Raw genomic sequence first — 12,773 nt, 5'->3', positions numbered from 1 at the left:
TTTGCTAGCAGAGTCATATCAGTTCCCTAATCCTGATGGTACCTAGCATGAAGGTTTACTATTACTCAAAGAAACTTTCAAGCAATATCATTAGAAAAAATATTTCTTTTCTATCGGATTGGACTCAAGGGAATTTATAGGCACCAATAAGAGCCTTCTAGTGAGAAAATGGTCAATTTTGACGTTTTCCGTCAGTTCACATGGATAGTATAGATCCTTTTCGAGCTGATCCAATTCTATTTTCAAATAATATTGGGGCTATTTGTCATACTGGGAACCAAGACTAGCATAAGAATTGAAATAATTATGTCAGCCCTACAAGAAATATCATTAATTTAAAAATGTGAAAATAAAAAACAGGCCCTTATTGACAACTTCATTACAAATTCCCCAGAGTGAGCACATGAAGGACTCAACATAGACCAGGAAGACCATACATTTTTTTTTATGGATTTTCAAACACTTGTTGAGAATATCTCCTCCAAAATTTTGTTTAGTAAACTATTTAGGCACACTGATCACTTTCTACAATGAGGGTTCGCTGAAACACCGTGGCTCACACTTCCCTGCGTTGGGCCTGCACGAAATGGGTTTCCATGGCCGAGCAGCCCCACACAAGCCTAAGATCACCATGCGCAATTCCAAGCGTTGGCTGGAGTGGTGTAAAACTCACCGACATTGGACTCTGGAGCAGTGGAAAACGCGTTCTCTGGAGTGATGAATCACGCTTCACCATCTGACAACAGGCAGTCGTCTCACCATCTGACGACGACGACAGGCAGACGACAGGCACTCCGATGGATGAATCTGTGTTTGGCAGATGCCAGGAAAACGCTACCTGCCCGAATGCATCGTGCCAACTGTAAAGTCTGGTGGAGGAGGAATAATGGTCTGGGGCTGGTTTTCATGGTTCTGGCTCGGCCCCTTGTTACAGTGAAGGGAAGTCGTAACGCTACAGCGTACAATAACATTCCAGATGATTCTGTGCTTCCAACTTTGTGGCAACAGTTTGGGGAAGGCCCTTTCCTGTTTCAGCATGACAATACCCCTGTGCACAAAGCGAGGTCCAGACCAGAAATGGTTTGGCGAGATCGGTGTGGAAGAACTTGACTGGCCTGCACAAAGCCCTGACCTCAACCCCATTGAACACCTTTGGTATGAATTGGAATGCCGACTGCGAGCCAGACCTAATCACCCAACATCAGTGTCTGACCTCACGTATGCTCTCGTGGCTGAATGGAAGCAAATCCCCACAGCAATGTTCCAACATCCAGTAGAAACCTTCCCAGAAGGTTGGAGGCTGTTATAGCAGCAAAGGGGGGACCAACTCCATATTAATGCCCATGATTTTGGAATGAGATGTTGGATGAGCAGGTGTCCACATACTTTTGGCCATGTAGTGTATCTGGGCAACCCACCGCCGGCTGAGCACACAATTCTGCCACATATAGAGATGCCACTCTCTTTCCCCCCCTGCTTCCAGGATACACAGCCAACCATAGGAGCAGCGACGGCCTGTCCATGAGAGGGTTTTCTCTCCAATGGGGTACAATTACATGTCCGTAATTATTCACCACAGGGGGCATAGTAATACAATTACAAATGAACAGGAAACAAACATATGTACATGTGGGAAAATTACGCACCCAGACCAGGAATCGAACCCAGGTTCTCTGGTGAACCATACCAGTGCTCTGCCATCTGAGCTATCTGGGTGACCCGACCCACTGACTTAGTACGTAATTCTCACACATATAGAGATGCCACTCTCTTCCCCCCGCTGTTTCCAGGACACTCACTGCCGACCATAGGAGCAGCGAGGGCCTGGCCCCGAGAGGGTCTTTGTCATGGTCCAATAATACATCATCATTATGTACCCACATATACAGTACATATGTTTGTTTGCCTATTCATTGAAAATTGAATTACTATGCCCCCTGTGGTGAATAATGGCAGACATGGAATTGTCCCCCTACCGGGGGAGGGGGGGGTGGGAATCCTCTCATGAATACATGGATATGCCCTCTCTGCTCCTATGGTTGGCAGTGAGCGTCCTGGAAACAGCAGGGGAAAGAGAATGGCGTCTCTATATGTGGGAGATTTGTGTGGTCAGCAGGTGGGTCACACAGATAGCTCAGATGGCAGAGCACTGGTGCAGTTCACCAGAGGACCTGGGTTTGATTCCCGGTCTGGGTGCATAATTTTCATACGTGTGTGTGTGTATATATATATATATATATATATATATATATATATATATATATATATATATATATATATATATATATATATATATATATATATATATATATATATATATAACAAGGGACCAACCGTATAATGTATAAAAGAGAAAGGCATATAGACAAATCAAAATTATGTATAAAAATGATGAAAGATGACATTCAACATAGCTCGCTGTTAAAATTCATAAGGTTGGCTGCTTTTCTTTGTAAAAGCATTCGAGACTCTCCAACAAAGGTATCAACTTAATGAGAATCTGAACGAAGGGTGGTACTGAACGAATGATGTAGTCTTGGATGAGTATGACATTTATTCACTCGAGACACCTCTGGAGCTACACAAGATGCAGCCAAACCAATTCTAATAACTTGCAGCAGCAGAAGGCCTCAATGCATCACTGTACGAGACATGTATGTTTATTTGGTTGAATTGGTCATATACAGTGTATAGTTAGCCATTAAGTCCCACTCGGAGTTCTCAAAACCTCACCGTCCTGCTGCTTCCTAATCGAGAAGAGCAAAAAAATATTTTTTTAAAACACATTTTTTTCTGCTTCTATCATTAGTGGAGAGGTGAATGGCTAGGACTCACCGAGTGTGACATGTAAGCGGGGAGGCAACGTGCGAAAGAAGGCCATGCGAGCCTCATCAAGGCGCGAAGCGCATGCAGCGAGGACAGCCGCCACCGAGCTCTCATCCAGTTTCTGCTCAGGAGTCCAACCTGCACAGGAAGATACACACTTGACTTCAAAATTACTCAATCAGTTTTCCAATATTCCTTTATCCTACAATTAATGATTTATCCTCCAAACACAATACATGGAACTTCATAATCACGATTGATTAGGATGGTGGGGGGGGGGGGGAGGTGATAACCCAGATATTATGCGGTGTATACTCATGTCACACCAAAACGGGAAAGCATCACACCAACTGCTCCACTCGCACACCCACACGAAAGCAATTTATGTTTAAACTGAAAAATAGTTTCAGTTTTTGATTCGCTTTCAAACTTGGCTCAACAGTACTTGGTTTTATGAGGATGGCTAAAAGTTTAGCAAAGACTTGAATCGCACAGTTTTCAACAAACCAAAACAGGAAAGACTTTGTGGAATCAATTTTTCCACCAGAACCCTCTGGTTCCATGCATGTTAGGATCCAGTACAGCATTGTACTGCCAGCATCAACATGCTACAGGCTCAATGAGAGATCAATTATTGGCTGTAAAAGTGCAATTCAATTTGGCACAAAGTCACTTCATTACAGGATAGATATAATACTGCAAGTTTATGTGGTGTGTTGTTGTTGTTATCTCCATATGTGGGTTTCAGAATGTGGAACGGAGTCCTCCCAGGTCTCAAAGTATCCACCATATATTTATATTATATATAAAGCTCTTTCCAACCACTGACTCACTGGCTGATATTAAAGATTGGTACATTACGGATGATGCAGAAAGCTGAAATTTTGCGTGCTGATGGACATCGAAGCCAGTAGACCAGAAAAATATCACGGCATTGTCGGACAACATCCAGAAATGAAAATAGAAATAAATGAAAAAAAATTTTTTTTTGTCGTAACAGTACATATGTTTGTTTGCCTATTCTTGACCCGAGACAATGGGGAAGCACGGTAATTTTGTATGCAGATGGACATCGAAGCCGATACACAAGGAAAAATCACAGAACCGTTGGAAAGCATCAGTAAATAAAAATAAAAAATAAAACAAATAAATGAAAATAAATAAATGAAAAACCAAATGCAGGTGAGCGACCCGAGACAAAGGGGAAACACGGTTCATATGCTTTTCCAATGTGTAAGCACACCCCGCGATATATATATATATATATATATATATATATATATATATATATATATATATATATATATGTATATACATATATATACACATATACACATATACACATATACACATATACACATATACACACATATACACACATATACACACACACACACACACACACACACACACACATACACACACACACACACACACACACACACACACACACACACACACACACACACACACACACACACACACACACACACACAAGCCTAGTGTTGGCTTAGTGGTTAGGGTGGTGGCTTGGGATCCAAGGGTCCTGAGTTCAAGCCCCGTTGGCTGCTGAATTAACACCAGGGGGTTGACTCAGCCTGTCATCCTTCCGAGGTCGGCGAAATGAGTGCCAGTGTACACTGGTCCCGGTGTATGCCCCGGTTAGAATAGGTGTACCATATCCCTGTGTGTCGTAAGAGGCGACCAGGGTTGGCGTCAGGAAGGGCATCCGACCATAAAACATTGCCTCAAGAAAAAGCCAAACCCCTGCACAGCAGGGAAAAATGGCTGTAAAAACGTTTCATATACATATATATATATATATATATATATATATATATATATATATATACATATATATATATATATATATATATATATATATATATATATATATACACACACACATATACATATACATATATACATATATGTATACACATCCATTGTATTTTTAAAGAAGAAGGCACTTCCAACCAAAAGCAAACTAGATCTACTCCGCTAATTTGAGCAATAAGCAAGACCAGACCCGGTCTCAGGCGACGTTTCACCTGCTTCACAGCCAGCTTCCTCAGTCCAATGTATACATTAGTTCTAACCGCCCCAATCCTATACCATATATACAGTCGTTGCCAAAAATATTGGCACCCTTGCACTTTTTTCAAATAACTCACAATTTTCTCTAAAAGCAAGTTGAAATTGACAAAAGAATTTGGTCTCCACAATTCTTTATTTCACTGTTAATATTAGAGAACCTTTGTTTTTGATTCAGAACTTAATGTATCCTTTTAAATCAGAAACAAAAATATTAAATGGCATTCACAAAATTAACACCCTCGACTTAATATTTGGTAGCACAACCTTTGGACAAAATAACTGCAGTGAAGCGCTTCCTATAGACATGAATGGGCTTCCTACACCTCTCCACTGGCAGTTTGTCCCACTCTTCTTGTGCAAACTGCTCCAGTTCTCCCAGATTTGAAGGGTGTCTTCTCCCAACTGCTGTTTTCAGATCTCCCCACAGGTGTTCAATTGGATTTAGATCTGCACTCATTGCTGTCCACTTCAGAACAGTCCAACGTTTTGGCTTGAACCATTCCTGGGTGCTTTTTGAAGTGTGTTTGGGATCATTGTCCTGCTGCAAGACCCGTAACCTTCGACAGCGACCCAGCTTTCTGACACTGGGTTGAACATTGCGCTCCAAAATGCCTTGGTAATTTCCTGATTTCATGATGCTGTTGTGGTCAAGTTTCATCAACGTTGTATGTGTAATTTCAGAGAAGAGAGCAAATACTTATTTTGGTGGGTTCAACTCCCCGCTCCCACATGGACTCCATAATGAGTGCAGATTTTGATGCAGTCGATCAACTTTGGTACATCACCGGTGATGAAGGTTGTGGTCAAGTTTCATCGAAATCGTATGTGTAATTTTGGAGAAGAGAGCAAATACCAATTTAGGCAGGTTCAACCGCGAGCCCAACCCCCCCAGCCCCCCTTAGCCCCCCACCTCCTAGCCCCCCCTCCTGGTGGACTCCTTAATGAGCACAAATTTTGATCTGGACAATATACCTTCGCTCAGCATCAGATGTAAACAGATGTGAAGCTTGTGGCCAATTTTCATCAAAATCATTTGTTTGATTCAAATGATAATGATGGAAGTGTTTACAGACTGACTGATTGAGTGAGTGAGTGGGTGAGTCACTCACCTATGGACACTGCTCAATCGCACAAGTTCACCTGACTAAAGTCCAGGTGAGCTAAAAATTGTAATATTTAAAGATTTTGTACAAATACGACTTATAAAAATAATGAGTGATCAGTGGAGTGCTCTCGAACTCCTGGTTTGCAAAGCCAAATGTTTATCTTGATATATTGAGTCTCCAGGTCGAGCAGCACAAGGTGGTTCAAAAGCAAGCAATTTGGAAGTAAACCCTCGACTTGGCCTCAAAGACTATTTGGCCAAAATTATGGCTAGCCATGGAAATTAACATATGATTTCTGAAAAGAAAAGAAGCATAACACTTGTAAATAAGCAAACAACAACCAATAATGACATGTAAAACTAGAATGGCTTTCGATAGAGCGCATACTTCTGCAAGGCTGTCCAGTTTACGTTTTGTATCCTACTGATAGGCTGGATCTGGATCCAAACATGAACCAAAATTAAATCGGCTTGTTCTCATCACCTATCCAACTCATAGTTTTGTCACAACTCATCCCCAACTTTTTGAAATATTGTGCAATACCAGTATATCATGTTTTGGCCCCATCTCTCAATGGTGAAGAATCACCGAAAAAAAATATTTTCAAATCTCATATCCAGATTTAGATCTTCACCAAAATCGAATAGATTCGTCCTTATTAAACACCCAACCTCTGCACCAAGTTTCGTCCAAATCAGTCCATAACTTTTTGAGATATTGTGCTCAATATTGTTTTCGGCCGTATCTCTCAATGGTGAAGAATCACTTAAATAATTCTCGGATCCAGATCCGGATCTTCACCAAAATCTAATCTCTTCCTCCATGTCACACACCCAACCTCTCTGACAAATTCCGTCAGAATCCGTCCACAACATTTTGAGATCCTGTTTTCAAATAAACACAGACTGGGGTGAACAGTGAACACATAACCTCCGTCCACCTTTGGTGGTGAAGGTAATCAAATATGATGTTTATGGTACAAAACTGTTTCAATTTTGCTGATAAGATGGATATGCTTTAACCCTGATAAGCTAGTTTGGACGATTAAAGTTTTATTTCTGCTTTTCAACACAAATGCAAAGCCTGGTGTTGGCTTAGGGGTTCGGGTGGCTGGCTTAGGATCTTAAGAGTCCTGAGTTCAAGCCCCGTTAGCAGCCGAATTAACACCAGGTGGGGGTTGACTCAGCCTGTCATCCTTCCAACGTCAGCAAAATGAATACCAGTGTATTGGCAGAGGTGCACAGCATCAGCAGCACAGCTGCACTTCCAAGGAATGATAGCTACCCAGCAGCTAAGCTGCCATACACAAGAACAGAACAGAATACAAGTACAAGAGCAAGTTAGTGGAATTTTTTTGGTCCTAAAAGACCAATCCCCTTGACACCAAAGGACATCTCACCATGCCGAGCCAGAGCTTGACGAAATGTATCTTTTTCTGCATCGTAAGTACTCAAGAGTGATCGGATGGCAGCTCCTGCTCCGGGTCCTCGGCCTGCTGCTGTTGCACGCACTGAGGAGCAGTAGACAAAGAGAGAGAGGAGGCAGTCGAGCCAGCTCGGCATGCGGCCGCTTTGCCACTGAAGCACCGGCACGCTTGCAGGTACATGAAACAAACCGTCATTGGATTTGGTCATATCTTTATTAGAACCATTAGCACTGGCCGAGTTGTCAGTGATGGAAGAAGTTGAGCTTTTTCGCGACACAACCGCCTTTTTTGAATCGGTGGCAGTGGTAGCAGTTTTGGCATGACAACCCTTTTTCTCTGATTTCTTGGGACGCTTGGACACGCGGATGAAGCAAAGGGACAAAGGCTTGCGACGAGGCATGCTGTAGGAGATGGTAGTTATATTTTGAAAGACTCCTGGACAACTTCACTTGCAAACAGAAACTCCTCCCAGGGAAAGCATTGCAATCGAAAGATGCACTGCAGGAAAACAACAGACGCACAACATGGACATGAAGCAGCCAAACCACCAACCACGCATGCAGTGAAGCAAACATGAAGGTTCAATATATGCAAAAATAATAATAATAATAATAATAACAACAATAATAAAATTAATGGGACAAAACAACATATTTTGTGTCTTACAACTAAAGACGTTCTTGGAGTTATTATCCCTTCTTGTAATCTCAAAATTCCACAGCCACACAATGCGGTAGCAGCTACTTTTTGGAACGAAGCTGGTCAAATCCAATTATACATAAAGAAAAGCAGCGACCACACCATGGAGAATGGCACGGAAAGGTGGAGGTCAAAAGTTGTAAGGTCAAGCTGATCTCAGCATCGTCTGCTGCAGCGTCAACCATCGATGGCCGTTTGTCTGCAATTGTTCCAGCAAATGGCAATGTTGTCATTATGCAAATTGTTGATGCATTTAACGATCCCTCATCTGTTTCAATGTATTTGTACAATTAAGCCTTCAGCTAAAAGGTTTGATGGACAAGCCAGGCATGCACTTGAATCTAACAGCACCCATTGCGGAAGTTTGTGGTTACGATTGTAAGGATTCAGAAAAACGATCCGTTGCACAAGTTGAGTACAGGATTGCGTGCAACCTTCAATGTGACAATGTTCTCAACCTCAACGCAAAATAACCCACGTATGGACTAAGAGGCACACGCGGGAATATTTAATGACGTATCCATCACCGCAGTTACCACAGGGTAAACGAGATCACTGTGGATCTACACAAATATGAGTTGTACCCCAAAACTACCAATTAGAGAATTTCAAAAGGCAGCTCATTAAAACAACAAATACTCACCTTCAGCCAAGCTTACCTGCAGGTGTTCACACAAACATATTGAGTGCAGGAGGTCAAGATGATATGGTCTCAGATGACACAGCTTTTGCTGAAAGGTAGATACCGCTTTTCAATTGTGGGTCGGGATAACATGAGATGGTGGTGCACCAACTGCTCGAAGCCCTGAGGGAAGAGTGGGATTGAACAGTCTCAGGAAGGTGGTTCCACAAACGAGGAGAGCTGAGACATGCGGTAAGCTGGGATTTTAAAATTTAACCAGGAGGAGGAAACTGGAAGAACACATGTGTCATGGAGGAGCTGGGGAGGGTCTGAGGGCTGAGAGAGCACATCGAGCTAAGCCAAAGGAGAGTCCACCGATCTGCCTGCAATACGAGAGCAGCAGGCCGAGTTTTTAAATATATTATACAAATAGTAAGTGTGGAAAGATGCTACCCCATCATATCAAATCACGCCACACACATTAAAATACAGTAAAACGCCAATCAATCACATCTGGTTGAATCACATTTCAATCGAACGTGAAACAAAGGTCAGCCATTTTTCCGCTTGATCGCATAAAACCATTTTCCACTGCGTGTGTGTGTGTGTGTGTGTGTGTGTGTGTGTGTGTGTGTGTGTGTGTGTGTGTGTGTGTGTGTGTGTGTGTGTGTGTGTGTGTGTGTGTGTGTGTGTGTGTGTGTGTGTGTGTGTGTGTGTGTGTGTGTGTGTGTATGGTTCTTTTTTTTGTTTCAACACTTTACTCGTGTACTCGTTTGCCAGAATGTACAGTATGGAGTACAGTATTTGAGGAATCACGAGCCAAACTAAAGCATTTGTTTGGCGGAAACGTTAGCTAGGATTGACTTTAAAGTGGAGTGTTATATTTTTATCACGATACAGTAGTTACATTGACAACTTACCAGGAGTCTCGTAGTCGATAGAAACCTCTTCTCCTTCCATCAAATGAAAACTACCTTGTTTTGTCTCGTCCATTAAAATATTTGCAAACTTTAACCCAGTCGAGATGAAACCAGGTTTAACACGCACGTTAAACCTGGTTTAATCTAAACCGGGTTAAAGTTTTCAACTTGGTTTAACGTTTTCACTATACAACCACAAACACACATGCCACGTTGAGAACCAACCCACTTTGAACACACTTCTGGGTGACACGCACACGGCATCTTTCTTCTGCGTTTGCAATATGGTTAATTACATCTGCCGCCGAAGGTCCAGGGAGGAAATGTTTTCACCCCTGTCTGTCTGTCTGTAAAGGGGCTGTCACACCTTGAGGTTTTAGCCAGCGTATGGCAAGGTCTAAAAATGTATGTAAAACGCTGGCGTACGCTGAACTATTGATGTTTTTTTTAAGTTTTGGGCATATAATATCGTGTTGGACGTATGCATAACGTATTAGTAACGTACACAGAACGTTTTAATCACATATAGATAACTTACACCAACGAATGCTGAGCGTGTTGGCGGCGTTCACAACCTATGCCCAACGATAGTCTAACTTATGCATAGCACAGCAGCGTATCGCCGACGATCACGTGGCGTAGGCTATTCATAGGCTGCGGCTCGACGATTCAAATCATAACCGCACTAGACATCGAAGTGTGAAGCCACTGTCACACCTTGACGTTTTAGCCAGCGTATGCCGACGTATGAAAAATTTGCCGAACCAAGCTGGCACACGTCGAATACGTTATGGGTAAGTTTTGTATATGTTAAGAGCACGCTGGCATACGTCGCAGTATGCTGGCAGACATCGTAGTACGCTGGCATACGTTGTCATACGCCAAGTACGTCGAGAAATTTTCAGCATGTTGAAAATTTCTCGACATACTCGATGTATGACACACGTTCCGCATACGCTGGCATAAGTTGTAGGCACGTTACGCGATCGTTGACACACGTCCACACACGTTACTTGTACGTTACTCATAAGTCGAAACACGTCGAGGTAATGGTTAGCGTCAGTGTTCCAGACTCCCCATTTTTTTTTTCTTCTTCGGTATGACTGTGATGTTGACACTTCGATTTCTAGTGCAGTTATGATTTAAATCGTTGAGCGGCAGCCTATTAATTGTATTATATTATAACCGCACTAGAAATCGAAGTGTCAACATCACAGTCATACCGAAGAAGAAAAAAAAAATGGGGAGTCTGGAACACTGACGCTAACCATTACCTCGACGTGTTTCGACTTATGAGTAACGTATAAGTAACGTGTGTGGACGTGTGTCAACGATCGCGTAACGTGCCTACAACACGTTACTCATAGGTTAGAAATAAGTTTCGGGTACGCTAAACATTACCTCGACGTGTTTCGACTTATGAGTAACTTACAAGTAACGTGTGTCGAAGTGTGTCAACGATCGTGTAACGTGCCTACAACTTATGGCCAGCGTTATGCGGAACGTTTGAGTCATACGCTGGCATACGTCAAAAAATTTCAAGCATGGAAAATTTGTCTAACACCTCGGCGTACTACGACGTATGCCAGCGTACAAAGACGTATGCCAGCGTACTACGACATATGCCAGCGTGCTCTTAACGTATACAAGCTTACCCATAACGTATTCGACGTGTGCCAGCGTTTTAGCCAAATTTTGCAAACGTCAGGCATACGCTGGCTAAATCGTCAAGGTGTGACAGGGCCTTAAGCAGGATATCTCAAAAGGTTATGGACTGATTCACACGAAACTTGACCTACTTGGTTCACGCAAGACAAGGATGAATTGATTCGATTTTGTTGAAGATTCCGATCTGGATATGAGAATTGTTAAATGTTTTAAGTGATTCTTCACCACTGAGAGATGGGGCCAAAAATGTGTTCGCAATATTTCAAACAGTTGTGGACGAGTTATGACAAAACTTGGTGGATGCGTTGGTTAAGTGACAACAAGCCGATTAGATTTTGGTTCACGTCAGGATGTAGATCCAGTCTATCAGTGAGATCCAAAATGTAAACTGTTCAGCCTTGCGGAGGGAGGTATGCGCTCTACCGAGTGCCATTCTAGTTTACGTGATGTTTCTCTTCCAAGATGTCATGAACATACATGCACTGCCTCCAAATGTGAATATGTTCGCAAAGTGTAGGTAGTGTGTAATGTTCCCCATGACTTGGAAAATTTATTGCATCAAATTAATTTTTAGATCTAAACAAACACAATGGCTTTGTATTTGTAAACTAGAAGGGCACTCGGTAGAGCGCATACCTCCGCCACGCAATGCCTGATCCACGAGAACATATCAGGCCCAATACATTTTTGAAATATCAGCTATACAGTAACTATATTGTTTTTCGCCCTATCTCTCAATGGTGAAGAATCACTTTAAAAATTTGAGTAGCCGGATCCGGATCCGGATCTTCACCAAAGTGTAATCAGTTCGTCCTTGTCACAAACCGAACCTGTCCACAAAATTTCATCTGGATCCGTACACAACTTTTTGAGATATCCTGCACACAAACAAACAAACTGACAAACAAACAGACAGAAAGGGGTGAAAACATAACCTCCTTCACCTTCGGTGGCGAAGATAACAACCAATGTTAAATATGCAACAACAAATGTCGTGTGAACTAGTTGGGGACCAGCAGGGCATTTCCCAACCCATTTACGCCGATTTGAACCCAAATACAAACATGGATGTGCTGGTTTTGTTTACACGAAACGAAACGGTACAAATCCTTAAAGCAGATGAACGGCACCAATACAAACACGTGAATGATGGAGAAACTGGTTTTGATCCGGTAGGATGTTTTAGTGTGTACCTGCTGCACAAGGGCTCAAATCCAGAGTGACTATTCATACCAGGAACGGTTGGTGATGAAGTCGTTTGCAATCTAATAATGCAATGCAATCCCATTGGGTGGTATTTCGTAATCATGACCATACAGTAATCCTCCTGTCATCTTACTCTTCGATTAGCATCGATTTTGTTATATACACATACACACAACTTTGTCCATGAATCTGTGATCCCTTAC

The 12,773-nt window shown here is 42.3% G+C and overlaps 1 protein-coding gene across 14 annotated transcripts in view; it reads right to left on the bottom strand.

Annotated features, from left to right (window-relative positions):
* Window positions 1-12,773, bottom strand: part of LOC147014660 (SUMO-specific isopeptidase USPL1-like) — a 212,004-nt gene that overhangs the window by 176,379 nt on the left and 22,852 nt on the right. For 13 of the 14 annotated variants that reach the window (XR_015050852.1, XR_015050851.1, XR_015050853.1 and 10 more), the window contains exons 2-4: window positions 8,814-8,959; window positions 7,429-7,953; window positions 2,836-2,964 (exon numbers count right to left, since the gene is read on the bottom strand). Coding sequence is in view for 10 of the 14 variants with exons in the window: in XM_085852816.1 (XP_085708942.1) it covers window positions 2,836-2,964; window positions 7,429-7,855 (556 nt within the window). In the remaining 4 variants the exon portion in view is untranslated. Of the gene's footprint in view, window positions 1-2,835; window positions 2,965-7,428; window positions 7,954-8,121; window positions 8,960-12,773 lie in introns of all 14 variants that reach the window. The other variant, XM_085852811.1, reaches the window with a different exon arrangement.

Source organism: Eptatretus burgeri, chromosome 13 (genome assembly GCF_056783735.1).
Source record: "Eptatretus burgeri isolate ZD-2024b chromosome 13, Ebu_testis_v1, whole genome shotgun sequence".
Classification (NCBI taxonomy): domain Eukaryota; kingdom Metazoa; phylum Chordata; class Myxini; order Myxiniformes; family Myxinidae; genus Eptatretus; species Eptatretus burgeri.
The sequence above is the reverse complement of the archived record's forward strand: the minus strand, read 5'-3'. Positions and strand labels throughout refer to the sequence as shown.